Source organism: Pyrgilauda ruficollis, unplaced genomic scaffold, assembly GCF_017590135.1.
Source record: "Pyrgilauda ruficollis isolate IOZ18807 unplaced genomic scaffold, ASM1759013v1 scaffold107, whole genome shotgun sequence".
Classification (NCBI taxonomy): Eukaryota; Metazoa; Chordata; class Aves; order Passeriformes; family Passeridae; genus Pyrgilauda; species Pyrgilauda ruficollis.
The window spans coordinates 1,574,680-1,600,442 of NW_024508877.1; the positions used below are offsets into that span (position 1 = coordinate 1,574,680).

A 25,763-nucleotide genomic window follows, 5' to 3' on the forward strand; every position below is an offset into this window, starting at 1 on the left:
CCAGCTTATTGATGACAGAATCCTGAAAATCAACAAAAAATTAATTGGGATCTTACTCTACTCATGATGCTGTCAATTCAGGTGACAATCACAGCATGGCTAAGTGGCAAACCAAAAAGAAAGAATCTCCACCACTTTCCGAAGTGGTGGAAAAGTAATACATTTGGAAAGAAAAAATTTACAAAGAGTGTTCAGTGTTCAAGTTCCAAATTCTTGACTCTCATTGTTTGTTGTGAATCAGATAAGGGACATGATTCTACTGTGACAGAGGTAGTAAAAAAAATTAGATCTTATTTTTCCTGTCATACTAGTTGTTCTTAATTTCAGGTGTGGAAGTTAACAGTGAACTTGGCAGATTACAAATTACTTTACCTTGTGAAAAAATTGACTCGATACCATCTACAGTCCCTCTCTCCACCACAATGAATCCAATTTCCACTCTGCTAATAAGAGAGGAGTTGATCCCACAAATATCTGAAATTGAACAATATGCTCTTAAACACTTAGGGACAATAGGTATTATTTAATCCCTCATGATCACTGAAACTGGTAGAACTGATGACACAAGTTGGTGTTTCTACAGTCAAACTGACCTGTTCACCATTCCTACATACATCCTATGTGAGATGGTGAGCATGGCTGTAGGAGCAAACCTTTGGACCCTTGAAATGAACAAGAGATGCAGCTGGTACTAGAGGGACAGGATTGAGACCCTTAAACAGTATATGTGCTGATACACTTGTGCACAAATTGTGCATAATCGCAAGTGACTCAAGGATTTTGGAACACCCACCGTGGTCCTCTCTGTTAGCATTTGAGACTAAGCAATGGCTTGGGTCTGATACATGACCTCAGTGGGAAAAATCAGGGCAGGAGACCAGCATTTGACTGTAGATCAACTGCTTTTGCTGTTGCAGTGCTCTTGCAATAGTCAAAGCAATGTTTCACTTGGCTTTAGCTGCATCCAAGCTCAACTTGTTACTGAAAGTCACCTTCTACATAAAATCTTGAAGAATAATCACATAATTTGAAAGGTTTCATGAGCTGTGTTCAGCATGTGAGTAGGAATTCTTAATAAAAACCAAGGGGGGACTGTTGAGATATATTAGTTGTTTAGCTTAAATGAGTAAATTTCAAATAGAATGAGCCACAGAGTTATACTGTTATGTGATTCAGTACGTTGTTTTCTTAGCTTTACTCGCTTAGCATGAGTAGCTGAATTTGCTGAAGCATTAGTCTGCAAGCTATGGACTTTCACCTAGATAAGTCTGTGGCTAAGAGTTCATTTTCTTTGTAATTTTCCTAGTAGCTGGTACAGTACTGGGCTTTGCCTTTAGTGTAAGAACAACATTGATGACACACTGGTGTTTTGGTTGTTGCTAAGTAATGTTTATCCTGAACCCAGGACTTTTTTAGTTTCCAATGTTCTGCCAGCAGGCAGGTACATTAGAAGCACAAACCAGGGCGTCACCTGAAGGAGCTGTGGTCCCAGGCTCATGTGGTGCCCCAGGCAAGGCCATGGCATGGTACATGTGGAGGAAAGGCTGGAACAGGTAAGGACCAGGGGATGGAAACTCACTTGACCCTGTTTCTCCATCCATCTCCACCATGGAAAAGTCCCTGGTCACCTCAGTGAAACCCATGTGGAGGTAGACTTCAACAGGAGGGGAATAGGATGGAGGAGGGAAAGATTTAAACAGATTTTCCCAGGTTTTGGCTGAAATGTCTGAGTGATTGCACTGGGAGGTGAGGAAGCACTGAAGACCATCTCAGAGAGGAAGGTTAAGGCACAGTAGGAAGGGAGGCCTGGTCAAGGTCAGAGACTTTGGAGAGAGAGAAAGGGGAGCAGGTGGAGGAACAGAGCTGGGAGGGTACATAGGACAGCACACAGACTGTGCCCCTGAACTCCTGCCACAGCTCTTTCTTCCATTGACCACCTCCTGGCCTAAACTGCTCAAGGGAAGAGCTCAGTTCCCACATGTTTAGGGCATAGGTGACCATAAAGCTGTGTTACCTTGGTTCAGGAAAAGGCTCTCTCATTACCCCTGCTCCCTTTGTATGTTACTTTCCTCCCAGGGGCTGACAGAGCTGCAAATGTTTCCTCCTCAAAAATGAAAGGAAGAAGCCATGAAGAGACCAAGCCCAGAAGGGAAATAATAAACAAACCCATGACAGCATCACCTCTTTGATAAAATGCTGGGAAGATTTTATGAAAGCTCTTCAGAGAAATGTGGCTGGCTGCTAGCCTGGAGCAAGAGCTCCCAGATTCCTTGTGCCCCCAAATTCACAGCTTGTTTTATCAAAGCTTGTCCTTCACCCCTGCCTCCATCACTCACAAGTATAAATGATGTTGGGCGAGGGGGGGGCAGGGCAGGGGACTCTGTCACCGAAGGGGAGGAAGAGTGCCTTAATGAAAGAGGGGAACAGGACAAAACCTGGAAGACAAATTAATCTAAGAGACACCAAAATGCAGAAGAGGCACATAAAAGGGCTGAGTGGAGGAGAGGTCATGGGAAGGGAAAATACCAGGACACTTAACAAAAATGATTGAATAGCAAATGCTGTGCACAGTCTGTCTCCTTTTGTGCACAACATTATCATCTTCAGCATGCACCTTCTCCCTGTGCGCCCAGGGGCAGGGTGGTGCTGCGCTCTCTCACTCTCTCTCTCTCTACTTTAAAGACACCCAAAGACCTGTGCCCAGACCAGCAAAGGGTCTCAGGCGTGGGAAAGCTCAGCGTCGCCACTCCTCTCTTCCAGACACCTGGCATGCACACTGCAGGAGACACACAAGTGCCCTATGGCACAAACAGGGAGATCCACCCTTCCCAAAACCAGTTCCCATCTCCTGAGACCAAAGGCAGCCCTTGAGATTTTCCATCCTCTGTTATTATGCCCTTCGTTATACATACAAAGGATATTTTTTTTCCCCTGGTTCTACAGTTCAGGATAGATCCAAGTGCCCTGGTTTTAAGTTAATGGTTTCCTTCTGGCCACTCTCTTTGAGCATGGAATTCAAGGTTTAAAAGTCACTGAACTGAAATCAAGCAGAACTATTGCTGCCATCACTTCTTCAGAGTCATGGTCTGTCTTGCTTTGCTGCTTTCTGTCACCAGGATTTTTCTGCTAGTAATCCCAGTCCCAAAAGCGAGGAGGGCACCTTGTACTGCAGGCAGTCAGGATCGCACAGCCCTTCACAGCCCCACTTAGCTTATGAATCTCAGAAGGACTGGTACAAAAGTCAGCTTCTTCTGTCCAGGGATCCTGGTTGTGGAGTCTTCCTCACTGCAAGTATTCCAGAACCATCTGAAGACAATCCTGTGAAATGGGTTGTAGGATAACCCTGCTTGAGCAGAGACATTGGACCAGATGGCCCAGCCAGTGGTCCTCTCCAACTTGACTCATCATGGACTCAGTGATCCATCAAACATGCTGGAGCAGCAGCATTGCTGCTCTTAGATTTCAGGGAGTAGCTGAGCTAGGATTTAGTGGATTGTGGCTTTCCTATGGACCTGTATGTCAGTCCCACTGGCCCAGAGGAAGTTTATCAGCATGGCTTCTCCTCTCCCATGATCACCTTTCCTCCTGGAAGGGAAATAGAGTTGTAAATATTTCCTAAGTGAGCTTCATTTACTTTACAAAGTAAATGAAAGGACTCAGGCAACTCTTTGCGTGGAGATTACCTAAAGCAATGCAGCAAGAAAGGGAAAACAAAGTTAAAGGACAAGAGAAACTCTGCCTTTCTGTGCTGGGTGGAGTTCAGAAATTCCAAGAGAGCCCAGAAGGTTTAAGTGAAAATGTAATTGTTTCAGGGTCCAAGCTGGCACCGTCAAATCACAAAATACAGCTATTACAAGTTGTCCCTGTGACTCATACCTGAGACGTGAGTGTTATCCAGTATTAGCCTTTAGCATTAGTGCTCTAGGTTTGTGGCTCCTGGCCAGAGACCAGATACAGTCTTAATAAGAGCCTGTCATATGAAATGACATGTTTGTGTGACTGACACCTGAGTGTGCTCAGTTCAGATAGGACAAGGAAACCAGTATATCTTTGACTCTTTGACTCAAAATACATTTCTTTTAGGTCCAGTATCTCAGCCTGAGCCTTAGCTGCTATGTTTGGCAGGGAACATTCACGTGGGACCATTTACCACTGAAAGCAGCCAGAAACCTCACATCTGGGGTATTTCCTGACAGGTTCTTCAGGAAGGTGTTCCCCTGTACTCCCAAATACAATTTAAAACAGTTGAAGATCTCCTGGGACAAGTTAAACCTGCCTGGCAGGAAAGTTGTCTTCTGGCGAGAAAATTAGAAAAAAAAGAAGCATTAATTATGAGACAACATCAGTGTTTCTTCTTGGGATAGGGAATGAGATTGCCCCTCCCCATATGCACCAAACAAATTCCTTTCAGTTGCTATGTAAATGCAGTGTTACTCCAGCTCCTCAAGAGAGCTGGTGCCAATGAAGGCTGTCACAAACCAAACCAAGAGTGTTTGGGAGCTCAAAGACACCTCATCCATGTGGTTTTTGCTGCTCCCTGTTGAAGCATTCCTAAAGAGGGTAGGGAGGTGTAAGTGGCTGTTGTTGGTGACTGGGTGCAGGGGCAGGCAGACTTTTCATCTGTTCCCTGTGGCACTCCTATGCCTTTGTGGAAATGGGTGCACTACCACAAAGGCAGTGGAACTGTGGAGATTTGTTGAGTTTCTGCCTCTGCCCAGGCCATAGTTTCCAGGGGGGAATTCCTCTCCAGTTCAGTGATCTCCAGGACTTGACCCAGTTGCACACAATAGGACTCTTAAAGCTATCTGCATGGGGTTTGGACACGTGATATGAGGCTTGCAGGAGACCTCAGCCCCTCAGGAGTAGCAGCTAGAGCCAGACAGGATGATCCAGGGTGTCTCAAAGGGTTCCTGACCCTGCACCTAGGCATCTGAGTTTAGCCCATAATCAGCACAGTCAATGAAGAAATTCAGTACTCCTTTCCAGGTGTTCTCAGCGGAAGTTCTTGTTCTCACTTGCCAGTCACAGCAGAGTCATGGGCCTCCAGACTTCTCTCAGCTGTCCTTCTTGCACTGTGCTTGTCTCATGCTGTAGAGCTCAGATAGCTTTTGCACTTGCTTCCTCTGGTGGGTTTTTGAACATTCTTACACAGCCACCCTTACACCCGTAGGTCCCCAGAGACACCACAAAAGTCTTCTCAGTATTCCATCATTCTTGTCTGGAGTCTGGAGACACTCTTTCCTCTGTCTGGAAGAACAACTATCATCCCAGTATCAGGAATGTTCATCCCTGTGGCGTGTTTCTTAAGCTCAGCTGTTCATCACGGTAGGCAAAGAGCTGGGCTGCAGTCTGCTCAGCACTTGAGTGCTGTGAAAGAAACAGACACAGAGAGAGCTCTGGCAATGTGTTGCTCTGTTGCTCAGAGATAGAGGAGACTCTCTTATCTTGTTTTTCCACCAAGGACAGTGATGAATTTGAAGAGCTAGTGGTGTTCCAGACACTGAGAAGTGGGTAAATGCAGAATGTCCCAAATTAGATTAGCAGATCCTGTTCACAGATGTATAGCTGCTCTATACACAGTACTTTTCAAGGAGCACAAAGGTTTTTAGGACAAGACCTGACCAGAGCCCCAACTACGTCTATCCCACCCTATTGTTGGGCATTACACACACACTATTATGTGATGAATGTTACATGACTCAGGGACATGTTTTCCCTCCTGAAGGTGGTAAAATGGGAGCACCCTGAAAGTTCTAATGTCTAATGAGTTGTACTTGAGTCTCACATCTTATATCCAGATTGCAGATTTTTGGCACTCACAAGAGTTGCACATGAGAGGGACCAAGTCACATCCCAATACCCAAGCAGCTGTTGTGGGAATGCATGGCACTGGCTGCTGGGGCAAGCAGGGGCAGCAGGTAAGATATTCTTAGCTGTCCTGGAGGCAGGAGGAAGGTTTCATCCCAAAGCCCAGGCCCTTGGGCCAGAGTGGTTACCTGCATTCAAAGGGAGCCTGTTCCCTTTTATGCCACCACCTGCAAAGCCAGGTGTCACACAGCCATGCAGGTCCTATGAGCCAGCTAGTCTGGGCCAGACTCATGGGCTGAGATGCAGATGAACTGTGTCCATGCTTTAAGTGAAAGATTTGATGCAAGCAAGAAAAAGTCAAAGATACTTTCACAAAGACGAAGTGTACAGGAGTGAGGGATATTTTAGACAAAGTTTCTCAGATCTCAAAAAGTTTCATTAAGCTGGCTCCTGGCCAGAAGCATAAATTAATAGAATGCAAGTGGATATCCTGGGGAGGAGGGAAAGCAGGAGCTGTAGTAAATCGGAACTGGGCAAATTCCCAGTTTTGGAATTTGGGGCTAAAGCAATCAATGATAGTGCAACCAACAAAACCACCATCTCAGGCAGAATATTTCTTATAGTTTCAGAAATCCTCCTGTAGTTTTAGAAATCTTTAGCCTGAGAGCATGTTCTCCTTGTTGTCTTCCTCCCATTTACTTATTTTATCTTCTTCACCAAGGTGTAGATGGTGGGGAGAAGGGAAGGCAGCAAGCAGATCATCTGTCAATGCTCATCTGCTTTGAGTACATGCAGAAACCTGCCCTGGTACAGCCCCACCAGACCTGCCTGCAGCTGCTCAGCAAACGTAACCAGCTCCTGCATCCCCAGCACACACCACTGCCAAATGGAGAGCTGAAACTCAGTTTGAGATTAAAGGGCTGCAGAAAGGGAGATTTTGCTATTCTCCCATCCATACTGCAATGCCAAGCAGCCTTTGTTCATGCTCGCACAAGGTGAAACAGAGCAGGGTTTGAAAGAAATCAGCACTGCTGCTGCCATTTTACAGATGGAATAGAGCAAATAGATGTGGAAGAGCTTCCCAAGATATACCAAAAATGTCAAAGCACCTGCAGCGATAATCCTAGATCAGACAAGAACCTAGAGCAACTGAATATATGGCCACTTTCATCTTACATTTTAAATTTCATAAGTTTTAAGGTCAGAAGGGACAAATCCTGCCAACTTGACCTCCTATAATGGAGAGGTCTGGGAATTTCCTCCAGGGAGACTTGCAATTTGCATTTTAACTGAAAGAACTTTTTGCAAGACAGCCAGTCTTAATTTGAAAAATTCACACAATAGAGAATCCAAAACACCTTTTAGCATTTTGTTCCAACAACAAATTACTCTCCCTGTCAAGCATGAATAGTTTAAATTGTAGATTTATTTCTTCCTACAAAGCATATTTCAATAGCTTGACAGCTGGAGTTCATCTGACCTAAAACCCAGATTACTTTATTTTGCCAGATGAATCTTAGCTCTCCAGTGAGGTACTACAGTGTGATTCATTGCCTTAGGTATGGATGGGAAAAATAAAAAAGAGAGAAATGTTTGGATTTGCATGGGTCTGCCAGGTGAATAACACCCAGAAGGTGTCTCAAGGCAGCTAAACTGAAAACAAGCAGAACCACAACTTGCAGCAATTTAAGGGTGTTCGATGCCAGGGAAAACACCTTTCCTTCCCCACAGTTTAATAATACTTCTGGAGCTCTTGAAATCTGGTGTATCAAAGTGTGCTGTGCACTGCCCTCCTTACATGGCTAGCAAAGGCAGAATCATGTCTCCTATGGACCAGACCCTTCTGGGGGCTGTGTTCTCCACAGCTCCCCATCCACTGACAGCAGGCAGTGCTTGCCCCTTTTCTCATGTTGATAGATCCACTCAGCAGTGCTTGGTGCTTCTCCAACAGCAAAGCCAAGGCTTAACACAGTGGTTAAAACAGAAAATTTAACATGAAACTCATACAACATTTTATTGCCATTTTAATAAAGACAATAATACATCATTGACACATGAGTAAGGCAGGGACATAGTAAAAGTTGATTACTGCAAGCCAGGCAAAAGCAAGAGGAATCTGATAAGTAATGTAACAACAACAACAAAAAACACAAAGGGAAAAAAAACCAAACAAACCAGAACCCACACTACACCTTGAATCAAAAGCCTTAAGCTCTGCAGCAAGAATTTTCATGTATTGATCAAGTTAGTTGAAGATACAAAGTGGTGGAAGAGTAGAAAAAGAGACAGTCCTGAAGGGAAATGAGAATTGAATTCTGCAGTGATGTTAGTTGATCACAGCACAGTTGATCATGGCTGCTACATAGAGTTTGAGGGATAAACTTTCATGTTAGAAATGAAAAAAAAAAAAAAATGTGCTGTCTGCACACAGAGTAAATCAAACAAACCTGGGAAATTTCTTTCCAAAAGCCATTTGATTCCTAGCTGGTGAATTGTCGGAAACCACATCCATCCAGACCTCACTGAATTCTTCAGTATGGCATCATGTGGGAAGTGAGGAGTTATTTTAAGGCAGCACAATTAATACAGGAAAAATGCAGCAGTACACACACCAGCCAAAGAGCAACAAGAATTTTATTTATAGGTAAGTTGCTTGTCTAATTCTGTGAGCGTTGCGTACAGGTCTGTTGTACTTTTCCTTGCCTGGCATAGCTACAGAAAAAGAAAGTTGATTTGTGTAATATGCTAGATGGGGTTTGACAGTAGGTGAAGGCAGAGTAGGATTCTGCATTCAGAACTATGTTAAGTGAAAGAAGAGTAAGGGAATTTAAATTGTACAAAGGGTGAAGGACAAATACTTACCCAGTGGTTTTTTCTGCCTTAAGAATAAGATGCCTGGCAGTAGGACAATCTCACCCCCAGCCCATACCTTGGTCACTATACTGAGCACAGCTACTCCATGTCCTCCACATGCCTCAAAACCACACCCCAAAAGGGAAAGACATAAAACACAAACGGAGCATGTAGATGTACTGCCTGAAAGGGTTAATTCCCCTTTGCTCAGGCTGAAGAGACAAAGGGCTTGAGGAAGCTATTGCTACGGATTACTTCCTTTTCATGGAGAAGTTTGCTGACAGCTGCTTAAAAATACAAGCAACACTACCATTTTACAGTGTGGGTATTGACATTTTATTTTTTTAAAAAGGAAAAAAAAAAGAATACATCCTTTTAGTGACTGGAAATGTGTACAAAGATACATTTTTAATGAATTCACACATTAAAGAAATAGGCTTTGAACAAGTTTCTCTAATGCATGGGACTTATAAATTCTTTCACAATCAATAATGTTTTTTTTCAAATACTTTGCAATAATATGGCGTTGGGAGAGTCAGAGATCCCCTGAGATGCCAGTACTGCTAGTACAGGAGGTGCCTGACCTCAGTCCCTCAGCCATGAGTACCAGGGATATCCCAGTTATTCTGCAAGGTAGAAAAGGAGGTGCTCCACAAACCACAATGCCATAATCCAAGACCATTCCAGGAAAACCCAAAATTATCTCAAAGCTGATAGAGAATCGGCAGTTCCCATACATCTCTATATGAACTCATCCCAACTTTGGTATTTAGTAACAGCTTTAAGGAGTCTATTTATATATAAATCTACTAAAACAACAAAAAAAAAAAAAACCCAACAACACCACTGTAAAATTTACGTGAACACACGCAACTTAAGCAACACTGTGTTTCCACTGGATCTTTGCTATTAGCTGCTTGCAGTTTATATACAAAGCTGATTAATTAGAAAGGCTGCTTCTGGTAGCCAAGCTTTCTGTCTAGGTTAGCCCTCGTTAGAATAAGGATTTCCTGCATGTGATCTTCTAGGAGATGGCAATACTAAAATTTTTGATTGTAACACCAGGATGTACTTGTTTGTAAACATTTTTTCTTACTATTAAATGAAAATCCAATGTATTCTTACTCTCTGCACTGACATTATGGATAAATATCGAGGAATTCGTAAGAGATATGAAAGTTTGGCTAATAAAAATCCTCTTGACTAGTTAAATCCTGGTGTCAAGGTACTGACTTTAGAGCAACATCAAGCAGAATTTGATCCACAGAATCACAGGCAAATTTCCTCCAGGATGTAGGAGGTTCCAATCCATGCCAGCAAAACAATTTAAGTTTTGCATGATCCCCATTCTACAGATTGGAACACAGGTTTGAAGGGAAGCAGTTTGCCAAGGTCACAGGCAATGTCAGCAACATAGCTCAAAAGAGCTTCAAATTCCTGAACACCCAATTTGTGTTGGACAACAATGCCCACTTCTCTCCTGACTCCTACAGTCCTCAATCCCCTTCTATTAGGAAAAGATTATATGGTACTGCATTTGGAGGAAGGCTCACAGGGAAATGTCAAAAGCAAATGTGTCAGGGATATACAAAAAAGAAAAAAAATTACTAGACAGGTAAAAAACTCTTCCTGTTGTTCTTGAAGCTCTTCTTAACTTCTCCTTTTTGCCAGCTGCAGTCCTGAGTAATGAATACCTGCCAGATCTGGGTGGCAGCTTCCTCAGACCCTCTCCTTGTGCTTCACATTAGCCAGCTTGACTGTCTCCTGCTCGGAGGCAGGTGGAGAAGGCTCATCGTGACATCCAATCGTCAGCTGATAGACAATCACTCCCGCAACCGCCCCCAGGAAAGGAGCCACAACTGGAACCCACCACCAGTGGGATGGCTTACCAACCCTGGAAAACAAAAAGAAAGTGCACAAGGTAAGAACTGCAGCCTAAGCATTAGGATATTTGAACTTGGACCTGGAGCCATGCAAGACCTCACCCTCTGCAGCCATCACCACCCACTTGCACAGGACAGTAACACCTGCACCTCTGCAGAGCTTCCAAGGCAAATGTTGCTACACACACACAGACAAACACTTTAAGTCCCAGTGACAAGCAATTCAGAACAGCTACTTTCAGGACTTCCAAGTCTCTCCACCAAGAAAGGAGAGAAGCATTTGTTGTGCCTACACTAGGCACCTTCAATTCCCTCCCACTGCTTGCAGGAAAGCAACCCTTGATGACAGGCTCTCTTAATTGTCCCCAAAACTAACAAACACTTCTCATTTTCTACCATTAAAAAATCATTATGTGCTCATGTTCAAGGTGCAACTGAAATTCTCATGGATGCTCCTAGATTTCCTCTTTGATAGCAAAGTTGTGTCATTTGCTCTCACTACTGGAAGTTGCCCGGCTTCCACGATTTCTTAAGAAGTCAAAAAGCAGACAGTGTCTTTTAGCAACATTTAGACAATCCAATGATACCTCGTGGCTGCCAAGACTCTTTATAGTGCCAGAGCTACCATCTATTTGGATTCATAATTTATTTCCCCTTGATGCTCAAGGTTTTTATTGTCAAGCACTTACCGGAACACTTCAGTGCCCCAGCCAGCAATGGCTGTGAAGAGACGAGGCCCAAAGTCCCTGGCAGGGTTGACAGCATAGCCAGAGTTGAAGCCCATGGAGGTTCCAATAACGAGGACAACAAAACCAACTGTGAAAGCCTCCAGCCCGGTGGGGACAGGGTTGTTGTAGGGATCAACAATCGCCAAGACACAAACTATCAGGGAGGCAGTGCCAATGAACTGGAGAGGGATGGGGAAGGAGAACAAGAATTTAAACCAGATTAGTCTTCTAACCAAGTTATTTAACTCTTCTGGGATGTAATTCTCTTAAAAGGAGGAGGTGCACCAAGTCACTATCAGACACAGCAGCCATAGGCATAAAAGAGTGGAGCGTGCTCCTGTCTTGAGTTTATGGCAGCCCAGAACCTCAGTCAAATTCCTGCCTTCCTCCCTACCCCCAGAAGAGTTATGAATATCTGTTTAGGCAGCCAGAAAAGCTGGAAACATCTTCCTAAACCTCCTTCCCACATGCAGTGGCTGGGTAGAAGCTGTCCCTTTTGTGGTTGATGGCAAGTTTAGGAGACAGCCACATTTAATAGCAACCACCACCCCATACCCAGCTGACCTCTGGATTGTGCCACAACCACAGTACCAGAGTGAGAGTGAGGAAGAGCTATCATTCCTCACACTATGGCTCTTCAGTGGCTATGAAAAATGGCATTCTTTTCTCTGGTGTCCTGACCAGTGTAGTAACACTTGTTAATGCCTTGGAACAAGCCTTCTGGCTGTAAGGTCCTTTCTAGTGCTGCTCTTCCTGTGGGCTAGTGAGACACCTGTGTCAACTCCAAAAAACCTTTCTGGACATCTTATCTTGAAATTGCAATTCATTTTCTAACTAAAGGTGAGGCCCAGACCCACCCAAAAGATTCCTCTTCAAATGCACTTTCATTCTGCCAGCCCCCTCTTACCTGGTCAAAGAAGCCATTCACAACATTCAGATGCTCAGATGGGTAGGTGGCAAAAATACCAGCAGTGGCATTCTTTCCTATAACAGTGAGCTGGTTATTGTCAAAAGCCCAGATAGCATCTAGAGGTAGAGAAGGAGAAGAAAAAAATCATTTTCTGTAGAGCAAACACTTATTTGGAAAACTTAGGACATCATCCACCACTGCTTTTTACCAGTCAGGCTCAGAGGCAGATGGCATTAGTCCCTGTTCCTAACAATTATTTGCCATGCATCAAGAAAGAGTCAAGAAGCAAAAACTAAGATGACTCCAACTCTCTCCCACAGGTAACCAAACACCTGTGGTATAAGTCTTGGTGTGAAGACATGATATAGTGATATGGATTAGCAAGCAGGATTTGGGCTGTTCTTTCACTTTTCTGAGTTACAACTCCCAAGGTTGTCTTTAGAGCGACCAGTGCCTTGCCTACCACTGTGTAGAAGCTGGATAACTAACTTAGGATGGTCTATCTTTCCTTCATGGTGAGTGGAAACAAAACCAGACACCTCTGAATGCAGCTTTTCCATGGGTTAGGTAGCTAAAATGGGGTTAAATCCCTTCTGAAGAGGAGGCCTCAGTCCACAAACTGGAAAGGTAATTGGTGTTGAACTATCGCCCTGATGTTTACTGAGAGGAAGGTAGGTGTCCTTGCTTCTTCTTAAAGTGAAAAGTAGTTCCAGCCAGTACTGGGGTGGCAGCTTCCTCCTCCAGCTGGAAACAGCAGTGACCCAGATGCCCCACTCAGCTACAGGGAACATCAATCCTATTGTCAGAAACAATCAGAAGGCAAAGTCTGAGTCCAAATGTCACACTTGATATTAGTAGAACAGCAAGGACCAGCATAAAAATTCAGTCTTTGCCCACTGAAGATCTCCCTATAATGATGAAAACACACAGGAGAAACTGGATGAGGAACTGGATTTGTAAGGTGCTTTCCAAGGTATGGAACCACCCTGATAAAAGCAGCAAAATCTGCTAGAAGTCACGTTACCTGGAAGCTAACACAAGACATGCATTTGACATTTGCAATGAATTTGACAACTTAGTAAAGACTTCATTTTTTAAGCCAAGAATGAGAAAATGGTTCTGGAACAATGAACAGATATAAAACCTTCATCACTGCTAGTGTTTCACTGACTTGTCTGGAAGAGCAGTAGATACAAAAGAGCCCATCCAGAGGTCCAGTGTTCATTACTCAAGGGCAAAGACTTGCACTTTGACAATGCTGGTTGGCCTTCAGATTGCTTTGAGGAGGCTTGAACTCATCATCATGAGAATGGGAAAGCCATCCCACAAACTCAGTAAGGAGGTCTCTTGAATACTGCACTGCAAGTGCTCCTCTCTGGTATGGAAACCTGCCTCCCTGCAGTGAGTCACAAACACAGCAGTCTCACCTCCAAAAAGACACAAGGTTTCCACACTTACCATAGTACAGCCCAAAGACTATGCCAGCTCCAAGGAAAGCCCCCAGGGTTTGTGCAAGGGCATAAATTGGCAGCTTGATCCAGGGCTCCCGGGCCAATAAGCACATGGCAAAAGTGACAGCTGGGTTCAGGTGTCCACCTGCAGAGAGGTTGGTGGTTAGTGTACTTTTATGGGCAGAATGTAGGGCCCAGAATTGTGCCAAGGGGCACTAGCTTCCATACCAGTGCCGCACAAGAAAAGCAGGCTTACACAACAAGTGACACGAGTGAAACTCAGCCTACGTGGAGCCACACGTACCTGACACCTGTCCTGCGATCAAAATGCCGAGCGTCACGGCGAAGCCGAAGGCCAGGTTGACAGTCAGGAAACCTCCATGAGTCCCTCTGCTGAGAATGATCTGCGCAACAGAGCCACAGCCAAAGAGCTGGGAGGAGAAAAAGAGATTGAAATTACCCTCTCTGTTTCACATCAGGGTCAGTTGCTGACCAATGCCTGCAGTTGCTCTCCTTACACCTTCACAGGCCATCATAGTTCACTCACGATTCAAAGCCTGCACAGCGTTTATCTTTGGTCAAAGTATCTACACATTATCTCTAGAGATGGGAGAGAAGAAGAAAGGGCACAGACAAATCTATCTCCTGGCAGGGTGGACTGAAAACAGGGCTAAAATTAAAAACAAAATGGATCTACAGGAGTCTGGAATTCTTTGTCCAAACATCTAATTTTAAGATGCCAGGTGACAAGGAGGAGTCAGATATCATCCTGGTCTGAGATATTCACAGCACAGCTATGCTGATGAGGCATCTGGGTATCATTGTGTTAAAAAGACTAATAATTGTTTGAAACAGTAGCACATAGGGAATAATTCTGTTAATGCCTGGAAATACAGTCGTGATTGAAGAAGGTCACATTCAGCCTGACATTCATGGAGTTCTCTTTCCACACTCCATCAAGAAAGGTCCATATTCAAAAGAGTCCACCAGCACAGCCGGTCTTGTCCTTCTGTCCAAGATCAGGGGTGCAGCAAACCAAACACTCTGGCAGACAAAAGCTGTTTATTTTGGGTGATAAAACTGTTTCCTAGTAGCTAAGAAAGGTCTTGCTTAAAGGTGTTCAACTGGATAATCTTTCTCTTCCCAACTGCACCTAAAAGCCCTCATTCCTATGCTCACTCTTAACAACTCAAACCAGTTTCTCCTGGCAATTCAGTTCATCAGTCATCCAGCTGCAAGCTTTCTATCTTGGCAAGTCTTTCCACTATGCAACATGTAATTTAAAGAGCTCTAAGCCTGATCATCTGTATGCTTGTATTTCCCAGTGGCTCCACCTGAACTGACTCTTGATGTACTATCACTTGGAATTACCACATTAGCAGGTACTGAGAGGATCCTTAAACTAGGACAGAGACTACAGCCTGCTCATGAAATGCTCAAATCTAGGGATCAAGGCTTGACTTATTTCTTCTGACCACATGCCCATGACTACGACCCCACAAAGACTTTCTACTTCTGTGAACTCCATCATCCCACAATTACTCAATTGCCACAGAGGTGGTAGAGGTGGTATCAACTCCTAGAGGATAAGCCACCAAACAGGCACTGAGGTGGCCAGGTTTGCTGTTGTCTATTCTTCAGCCAACACTGGACATGCTCATTGAGCAACACACGATCCAAATCAGAGGCAAAGACAAAACACACATAACTTATCCCCTACCCTACCCTTGGCAACTGAAGAATTGCTAACAAAGCAAAAGGTGCACTCATCTTGCTTGGAAAGGAGCAGCCAGGTAGGCTGCAGGCTGATTCATGAGGTGGACACTCTGTAAATAGGTGCTTCTTGACAAGGAACCAGGTGCCCAACACAAGGGCCTTGTGTAAAAAAATAAAGGAACTAGTTGAACTCGTTAGAGAGGGAGGGATAGCCAGCACTGCTCTCTACTGGGTGCAGTCAGAACAGCCCCTACAATGTCCTTACCGAGCTGGGAAACCATGGCAGAGGAGACTCCAAGACAAAGGCAAAAAAGATTTGTTTACTGGCAACAAACAGAAACAGCTATGCCCAAATCACCTAGGGAAGCAAAGCTCCAACTGAGCAAATAAATACAGGCTAATGACCAGGGTGAATCCTGTTTCTCCCTTTCCCCAAACAAGCCCCACCAAGCTTTGGAGAGATTTCAGAGAGTACATGTCCGTGGTGTTTGCCTCTCAAAGGCCACACAGCACATCAGTCTGACCTGGCAGGGGACAAGCCCACAAAACCTGAGTTTGGTGGAGTTTACCCCCGGTGATCCCTAGGGATTTTGTGTTTGTGTTATTCACTCTGTAAGAACTGGCAGTTCTGCAGGTGAATGGTGGTTGGCTCATTATACACATACCTTTTGGTTGCAGAAACCACAGAGTAAAATTTTCCCACCTCCACCTCCCTGATCACCCACAAAGGTCTTCCCTTGAGCTGGAGGAACGCCAGGTCTGCCATTTCTCAAGAGGTTATCTCAAGAGGTCATTCCCCATCCTCCTCTCCTCCATCCTCCACCTGGCAGTAGCTCTCCAACATTTCCTCAGAAGGGAGTCCATGGGCCATGCAAAAACACCCCGAAGCCACTCCACAGGACCATTACAACCATTTATCAGATGAGCCATGAGCACTATTTAGCTTAATTCAGCGTAACAGTAGAAAACTTAACCCTCAGCAGATAAAAAGAGCACAGAGATACTTAGGGACAGGTTTGAACTTTGATATGCATGTGTTCAGTTCCATCCTGCACCAGTGGAGTCCACTAAACACAAAAATACAGTGTCATGCATGACATCCCTCCATGGCATTTAACTTTAAGGAACCAGTTCAAGTCATGCTCACCCAGATTTTTGTGGCAAGTACCTTGACACTACAGAGTTTTGTTGTGGTAATAGCTAATACAATTTTTAATCACACCACGTTCACTTCTGCTTTTCGCTAGTTTTCTTTCCAATTCCTTTACCCAGGTCAGATGAGACCAGAGAACCTCAGCTTTCATTTTTTAGGGTTTTTTTGTTCACTGCTCACAGAGAGCTGCTCGGGAGCATCTAGCTTGGATTGAAAGGCAAGGAATGTCAAATAAAAGTGATTCAATATTTTTCCCAGTCTTTTTAGTCCATGCAATGTATTTAAGAGTTCTTAGGCTCACTGTAGTCAGGGACAGTGATGCACACCCAAGGGGAGATCACACACCATTCCTTTGATTTTAATAACCTGCCTCCCACGGCATTTTGTTTTGTGGTTTTGTTTCTCATTTGCATTTGTTAGGCTTTTGTTTTTCTTTTTCATTTGTTTGGCTTTGGTTTTGTCGGAGGAGAAAATTGTATTTTGGTTCTGTTTTTGTTTAAAAAAACTTCTGAAAGAATATCCAGCCAACAGAAACCCAGGTTAGCACCTCCCATGACAGTAGGTGCAGCAGTCAACTGTTACACACCCACGCTACTAGCCAAGTTCAAAAGTGGTTTTAAAGTGCTAATAAAATACTTGCAATAAAGCATGACTCTGATGTGTTAAACTTGCTCTCCAAGGAATTGAAGTCAATGCACCCATTAACGAGGTTAATAGAAGCCTGCTCCCTAATTTCATCTTACTGACTCTAGCAAATCTAACAGGGAGGCTTCCTACTGCTCATGGGGTGATTCAACTTCTTGCACTGTGAAAAAGGGCTAAATCCTTGTTCTGCAGGAATGGGTTCAAGAGTGGCAGAGCTGACAGACTCCAGAGGGGAGAAGAGCACCCCTGTACAAAGGAGGCACCAGCAGCAGCAAATAATATGAAAAGGTAGCACATTGCAGGGGATACCTCACACTCAGGAAACCTCGAGATCCCTGTGTCCAGGGCATGTTTGGAGAGTGAGCAGCTGGCTTTGTCACTCAAGATAAAAACACCCTATATCAATGTCTGAACACATGAAAGCCCAGTAGCCAGTGAGGGATGTTAGGAAACAACCATGGAAGTTAAAAAAGTTGCAACAGCTCATGAAGAAACAAGGCTACCAAAGGCAGCCTATTCAGGCAGACCTTGTGAAAAACTGCTCCATATGTGAGCTTCATGCATGGTGTGCAGAACGCTTCACACAAGCCAGGTTTCTTCCTTTCTTGTCTCCTCCTTTCTTTGCCAGTACTTTTTTACACCGTCATGTGCAACACAAAAGGCCTGGGTGCATTTGCTCTTCGACTTCAGACAGACTGGTCTCTAAATGTAGGCGGGAAAGCTTTGCTGGCATAGACCAGGAGGAGTGCAATTACCTGAATTACAGCTTTTCTACCAGCAAATAACAGGGGGATTAGGCAAGAAATCTGCTGTAAATTTACCCTAATCATCCTGGTGGATGGGAAAGACTGGTCAGCCCTTGATGTACTCTAATTAATGGGGAAGATGCCAGAAGGGCAGTCAAACAATGAGTCTGCTTTGAAGGAAGAGACCCAGAGATACTGATGGATGATTTTAAGTTTTGGACACACAGAGGGTACCACTCTTCATAGGGAGAAGGCAGGGAGCAAAAGCAGCGTGCAGAGATCTTGAACTCCATAGCTCACATGGCAGGATAGCCTCCATCAGCCAAAAAGACAATGCAAGATGCACTGTTCTTTATACTTTTCCTCAAAGCATCTCTCAACCAACCAGGCTGGTCACCATTCTCAATTTGCAAATCAAGGAGAAACCTTAAACCCCACAGCCCAGTTTTTTGTCCAGCACAGCTGGAGGCAGCCTGTACAGAAGCAGCCCTGCAGGAAGGGCAGCAGCAGATGGTCTGTTATGTTACAGCACTTTGTGCACCACCCACTGAACCAGAGCCAAGGCAGGGCTGCAGGGCTGGAGAGATGAGAGATTCTAAGCAAAACTGGGCCCCACATACATCACATGCTACAAAAAAAAAACATTGCACAAAGCTGGAGACATGAGCCTCCCTCAGCTCAAGAAACCTGAGCAGAGGAGTTGGGCATTAGGGAGGAAATTCACTGGTTTAGGTTTTTCACACATGCACAGAAGGAAAAACACTTATTCTGATGTCCCCTACTATTGTTCAGATCAAGAGGTTTCAGCCATTAGAAAGATCGGTGCATCTGGTGGGGGTTTTGTCACAAGGCTGGGCACTCCTGGGGAAAAGCTGCCTTCCCACCGAGGGAAAGTCTTGGTGCCTGAACTGTCCTGTTTGTAGGAAGGAGAAATGTCCAGCTCCTGGAGAGAGACAGCAAGGAGGGACAGTTTTGGACAGTTAATGAAGAGCTTCAACCTCTTCTGGTGAAAGGGTTGAGGGAAAGCAGCAGCACTGCCACTTCCCATGTCCCCGTACCCAGCAGCACAGGACCCACCAGGTCCTTCCCTTGCAAGGAAGAATTAGCAGCACCCAACATGCTTACAGCAAGGGATTTCCACTCCCTTTTACAGCCTAGCAAAGCATTAACAATGAAAATAACTTTCTTAATTTTTTTTTAAATTACATTTTCCAAATGTGACAAGCTGGGTTTAAGCAAAGTAGCCCAAATCAAACAGCAACTGTGGGAACTTCTGTGCTGCCCCAGACTATTGTGGGATGAGCAGCAACTTTAAGTTGCTGACACAGAAGTGGGGCTCCCCTTGCTGTGGTCATCTCATGAGATGAAGCTCCCTTTGCTTTAGTCATCCAAACCACTTTGCCGTTTTTGTTTCTGTGGTCTACAGCACCATTGTATCCCAAAAAGCTACCACCTAGCCACAAAGTCAAGGCAGCACCAATTGAAAAGCAATTAGGCGTTGATTTGCTCTTTCTTTGTGCCTCTACAGCACAGTGAGAGATTCACAGTGAGTCCCACTCGGAAATCAGTCATAATCACATTACTTCTCCTGCAAATGTAAAAGACAAACAGAGCCAGCTTTGGTATTTACAGCTAGCAGAGCAAGGCAAACAAACCGAGCCTTAAGAGAGGCACAGAGACCCACCATGGAAATCTGGCACTAGTGGGTTGCTACAGTAATAACACAAACAGCAAGGGACTGGGAAAATGCCTTTGGCGTTTGTAGTGCTTAACGATTGCCAGCAAGCGGTGCTTCCAACACAGGTATAAAGCTCAAGCCTAAAGTGCTACTTAGAAAGTGAATTTTGAAGAGGGGAAATGCCAATTTAAGTATCAAAGGAAATGTGTGTAGAATCAGTATTACTATTTTTGCAACAATAGAGACACCACCCACAAACTAAATAAAAGTTATGCAAGGTGCTCTGCACAGCAAAAGTGGCTTGCAAGTAGACAGCAACTTGCCTTGGCATTCTTCAGGGCTTGGCTGCCTTAGCTGGATTATTTTCCTTATCTTAAAAAAAAGAAGCACTATTCTAACAGTCCTTTCCAGCTCAAGCCACTCTATGATTCTACCTTCACCATCTATTTAAAAAAATGAGAAAAATAAAATCAAGCACTAGATTCATTCTTACAGGCAGCAAGACTATGCAGGGATCTGCAATAGCTTTTGTCTAGAAGAGTTTAAGAGAGCTGCAGTCATTATGCAAGTGAAAGGGAGGAGGGAAGAAGCTGAAGCAGTGCCAATATCCACAGCAGGACAAGTTTTACATTACACACTGAAATTTAAAGTAAACTGCAAACTTTAAACCATCTCCCTCCCTTGGGGTTCAAGAAGTTGATTTCAGTGTGAGCAACATCTAACCTTAAGTCCATCCCTGATAATATTCTGTTCAAACATATTTGTGTTTAGTCAACTCCATCTCCCATGAAGAAAATTTTCATGGATTCAGGTCTTTCCTCAGGCATTTTACTGTGAAGACCAAAACAGATATTTACTGGGGTGCAATGCAGCCAAATGCATAGACACAGCTCAACCTGCTGGCAGGGTGGGCAGCAGGGACTTTTGCAAGGTATAAAAAGGCAACTTCTCTGCTGGGAGAAAATCCAATGCAAACAATTGTCCAGGCTAACTGAAAGAGGAAGGAATTCACTTTCAAGACCCTTTCTATTTCAGGTAGGTGATATAATAAAAAGATGAAAAGGAATCAGGGTGGTAATAAAGAAAAAGCTGCAAATTTCCCTTCATTGAGACAAATAGACTGAGACAGCACGAAGTTGGAAAGGGATTGACTGGCTTGGATATTGCAAGTTTGCAGTTCTGGAACCCATTTTCCTCTGGTGTAGCCTGTTTTGGACTTCTGACTGTGCGAGAGCATTCACTGCCTTTGGGGCTTTCCCTTTCCTCCCACAAGCCCACCCGACCTTCCCCCACACGGACACAGAATGCCCACAGTGCTCCATCCACTGCAGAGCTGCTGCAGGATATCCTAAGTGAGCTTGTAAATCCTACAAGATAAAGCTGAGTGTGCCACTGAAACCAGTTCAGGAACTCCTGAACACGGTGAAGGCTCAGCCTGTAAACTTAGACACACACACACTGAAACAGAGCAGGTTTGATGCTCCTGAGGACCAGGTATGTGCTGCCCACTTCTGCCAGTGCAGTGGTCAGTGTGGCTGATGGGTGCCCATCACCACTGCCATTTTGGAGGCTGCTTATGATTTTGGACCAAACCCTTACTCAAGCTCTGAGCAGATCCCAATTCCTCTCTGCCTGGAGAGGCAAGGTGTAAGGAAAAGTAGTCACTGTTGTTCCAACTGTTACAGTCAGAGGATGGACTAACAAGGTTTGCATCATGAGGCCTTCTGAAAGCTCAGATCCAAATGGCTAAAGGCTTGTCTTGTTTCTCAGCAATATTAGCTTTGCTATCAAGAGGCATTAGTCCACCTCACAAGACTTACCTTGTTTCAATCCTGAGACTAACAGCAGCGACATCAGTGATTAATAGACAGCAATCTTCTAACTGTTAATCACTTTCCTATCACCTTCTTCCCACCTTAATTCCAAACAACCCTTCCTGGAAAAATCAACAGGACTTGTTTGCAAATCACCAAAGCTGGGTCACTCTGACAATAAAGCCATTGCACCATACAAAGCTGCTTTCTTTTAAGAGTGGTAACATTTTACACAGTCTTAGCAGAGTCTCCTAAGCTGCCATAGATGATTTCAAAATCCTCTCTTCATCATTAAAAAAAAAATCTTATTTATGAAAGCATATAATTTTATCAGGCTTTTTGTGTTGTTCCCCAGGTGCTCATCAAGCCTTCCTCTGCCTTCAACTATTCCAACCCTTACGTTTCTCTCCAAGCAGTTCAGCCACCAGTTACAAAGAGGTGTAAACCCACAGTCACTCCACTGAAACCTTCAGGATTGCTCTAGATTTACACCACCTCAGAGGAACCTGTACATGCAGATATTCACTGTGCAAACTCCATCTCATTTCTGCCCCAATATATGTGCATCAAACCTGTGGCCAATTGGGCAGTCCTGTGTTTTCAGATGCTCTAAGCCAGATATCCCTGTCACCATTTTTCTACACCACTATTTACTCCACACAGCTCACACACAACTCACCTAGCTGTTCATAGCTGCCTTTAACTTTAAAGCAAATTGCAGCCACTCTAAACATGTGCAACCACAGGCATTAGACACACACTTATCCTGTTTTGTCCCTTATATTCCACTCCTTTGGAAACTGAGCACTAAAACAGGCAGAGGACTTTTATCTCTATTGGCCACTGAAAAACACACTGACTGATAGCAAGCACCAGCTCCCAGGTGGCTGTCAGCAGGAGCTGCCGTGGTATCGTGCAGCCCCACTGACAAGCCCCTGCGGAATCAGGAGCTGACAGCAAAAGGACGCTGCAACAGTTTAAATTCCAGCTACTTCTTCATGATGGGATGCATGGGGAAAGCTAATTTAAAAAAAAAAAAAAAAAAAAAAAAACCAACTCTTTCACTTCCTTGGGTGATAACAGTTGCAATATTTCAGAGCCAAGAAAATATCCCAAGGCAGACAGAAAGGAAGTTTTGCATGATCTCTAGCAAAACATTTGCTGCTTACACAGAGATGTTTTGCTCCCTACACTTCACAGATGCACAGAAGCTTCCACACACTCAGCAAGCTCTTCAGAGCCCACATTTTGCAAGAAACCCCAACGTCCACCCTTAAACAATATCATTAATTTTTTCCATGCGCACAGGGACTGTCCTCCAGACCCCTTGCAGCAGGTTGCACCAGAGGTGGGCTCACTCCCAATGCAAGCCCTGGCAGCAACACAGCTCCTTCACCAGGACAATTTCCCCCCATGGGTTGAAGAGCACCCCCACACTACAGCCCCCACTCACCACCAGGATCAGCGTCCCCAAGCACTCAGCCAGTGCTTGCCGCACTAATTTGTTTCTGATCCTCAGGTGCTCCTCAATGGTAGCAAGAACGTCCTTTTGCCGCCCCATCGCAGTAGAGGTGCCTCTCAAGTGGTGTCAGGGAAAAAGCAGCAGCTGACAAAGCCTCAGCAAAGTTTCTTCTCCAGCACAGCTGCCTTTGCTTATAAATAAGTTCATCGATGTCTGACACACCTCCTGGGTAACCACACCCCTTCCACCCGCTCTTCAAACCCAACTTTTTTTTCCTGCTTTTCAGCACGAGACAGCGTGGGCGGTTTTTTTCATTTTCCTTATTGCTTGCATAGGTGAGCAAAATATTCAGGAGCTTCATAAGAAGGAATTAAATGTGTCCTGCTGAAGCCACGGCTGTTTTCATCACCAGCTGAAATGCAGGGCCATATCTGCCCTTCTCCAGCTTCAGTTAAATGCATAGACTGAGCAGTGCCTTACCCATTTGTGAGAGCCTGGTACCTTGCATTCAGATTTCCTTCCCTCCCAAGCTCTTGCAGGTGGCAAAGTGATGTGTGCTCCTGTGCTGATTCAGAGGCTGTAGGTGCTTTGACAGAAAAACTGGGAGGCAGAAGGCTTTGAACCCCTACAGCTAAGTCTGAGGCTCTCCTGAGCTCCAGCAGTTACCCAGCTGAAGCTGGTACTGTGAACAAGACCAAGCCTCTTTCCACAGAAATCTACATTTGGGTCTGAATTCTTTTGTGTCATCACAAAGTTATCTCACCCTCCTAGAGCTTTGGGAGAGCCCTTGCAGCCCAGTCCCCCTGAAAGCTGTAAAGAAAAGACATGAGACCCCCAGTGCAGAGCCAATCTCCATCACAGGACCTCAGTGAGGAGCCCACAGACTTACCAAGCCACACAGGAAAGAACCCTTGCTGCCTTTTCATTGTCAGTAACATCCTGTATCACTCTAGGACTGTTCCACAAGATGGCCTGGATGAAAGCAGTCCCAGTCCGTACCATCTGAGGTGAGGACTGCTAACAGGACATGTGCAGCTCATGGCATCTGGTTTTTGTTAAGTGAGTAGTAAAAATTCCCTGGGCTCCTTGACTCACCAGGTCTTGATGCAGACCAACAGGGCTAAATTTGCAAGCCTGAAAAGGACCCCTTTCCTTGATTTTTTCCCCAGCCTTCTCTGCAAAGCCACAGATGCCCAGCTTTTCCTCTTCCCCTTATTTAACCATCAACTTTCCTGTGGAATAACCAGAGCTTTTTAGTACAGTTGTGAATGAGCCTTTATTTTGTACAGAAACTGCAGCCAACACGAGAAGCAGTCAGGAATGTACCTAAGAAAGCAATAATGTGTGAGGAATCAAGCACAGGGAAACACTCAAGTCCAAACATAATTACAGGGACAGGAAACTTTCCTCATTTTTTAGTGCTCAAGCCCAGTCTGGGACTGCCAGCATCAATGGGGTCCTCTGAACCACAGTGAGTGCTCCATCAGCCCCATGCTTGCTTGCTTGCTGCAGCTGGGATTTGCAAATGAGGGCTCAAGACAACCATTTTCAGCCTTCTCTCTATATCTTTCCCCTCATCATCTTGCAGTGTATCACCAGAGCCAGGGAGGCTCCCCAGTTCCTCCCGCACTCCCCTCTCCTTTATATTCTGCCCTGTCCTTTTGCCCTGATGCTTTATCAAAGCTCTCGCAGCTGGAAATTAAGCTGTATGTTGGGGTTTTTAGCCTTTTGGCAGTTCCCAAGCTAAAACATATGCCCACCAGTGTGTAGATGCTGTGTTCTGTGGTGTAGTTAATTATTGAGATTTATTTAGGCTAGTTCCTATTCCTTCCCTGATGATGAGGACAGGGCCAGCAGACCAGCAAGAGAAAGGTGAGAAGCAAAAAGCATTGTGATGTTCTCCAAGCAGGTAGGAACATTTGTTCTGTCTCCAGCATCTGAGGCCCTCTGTTACAGGTTGAGGATACAGGCATTTCCTCACAAATAAGGAAGGGAGGGGAGATGCCGAGACTCCAAGGTCAATGGTATGTCTTGGTTTTGGCTGTAATAATTAATTTCCTTCTTACTAATGACTTGGATTCAGTAGAGAATAATGCTGATAACACACTGATGTTCCAGCTGTCGCTCAGCAGTGTTTACCCTAACTCAAGCCCTGGTCAGTTTCCCAGGCTCTGCCAGGGAGCAGGTGCACAAGAAACCAGGAGGGGGCATGGCCAGGAGAGCTGACCCACACTGCCCAAAGGGATATTCCATGCCACAGAACACCATGGCCAGTGCGTGAACTGGGGGAACTGGCTGATCGCTGCTGGGAAGCAGGCTGGGCATCTCTCAGTGTGTGGTGAGCAATGGTGTGGTTTATCAGTCACCTTTATTGGGTTTTATTGTCTATCTTTCTCTTCTTCATTGTCATTGTTATTACTACTAGTAGTATATTTTATTTTGTTTCAATTATTAAACTATTCTTATCTCATCCCACAAGTATTACAGTTTTTTACCATTGCCTTCCCCACTGGGGGTGGGCAGGGGGCAGTGCATGATACTTTGTCTCTGGCTGGGTTTTTTTTTTTTTTACCACGACATGGTAAAAGGTAGTGATAAGACCAGCATCAAAGCTGGTGCTTGGAGAAGTCTAGACACAGGCAAGCCTGAGGTGCTGGGGTGGGGTGGGTGCTCCGACACCATCTCTGTGCCTGACTCACTGCCTGACCCCAAGCACATCCTTCACCTTTCCACACCCCAGCTTTTCCGTCAGTAAATTGGAGAGTGATATCAGATTCCCTTCTTGGGGCGTTGTGAGGGTGAATCACTGCAGCCCAAGATCCAGTGACTTAAAATGAGCAATAGGGAGTTATGCAATTGCTTTCCCAACAGGCAGCCGTGTTATTATCTAGGAAGGAGCTTGGGGAAAGTACAGTG

General features: G+C 44.8%; 1 protein-coding gene across 1 annotated transcript; it reads right to left on the bottom strand.

Annotated features, from left to right (window-relative positions):
* Nucleotides 1-9,094: 9,094 nt before the first annotated feature.
* Nucleotides 9,095-23,041, bottom strand: LOC121356021 (aquaporin-3-like). Its single transcript, XM_041472042.1, has 6 exons — nt 22,839-23,041; nt 13,938-14,064; nt 13,641-13,778; nt 12,180-12,298; nt 11,234-11,451; nt 9,095-10,555 (listed from the first exon to the last, which is right to left on the bottom strand). Exons 1-6 carry the CDS (start codon nt 22,944-22,946, stop codon nt 10,381-10,383), a joined length of 885 nt encoding a protein of 294 aa, XP_041327976.1. The 5' UTR covers nt 22,947-23,041; the 3' UTR covers nt 9,095-10,380.
* Between the last annotated feature and the right edge of the window lie 2,722 nt (nt 23,042-25,763).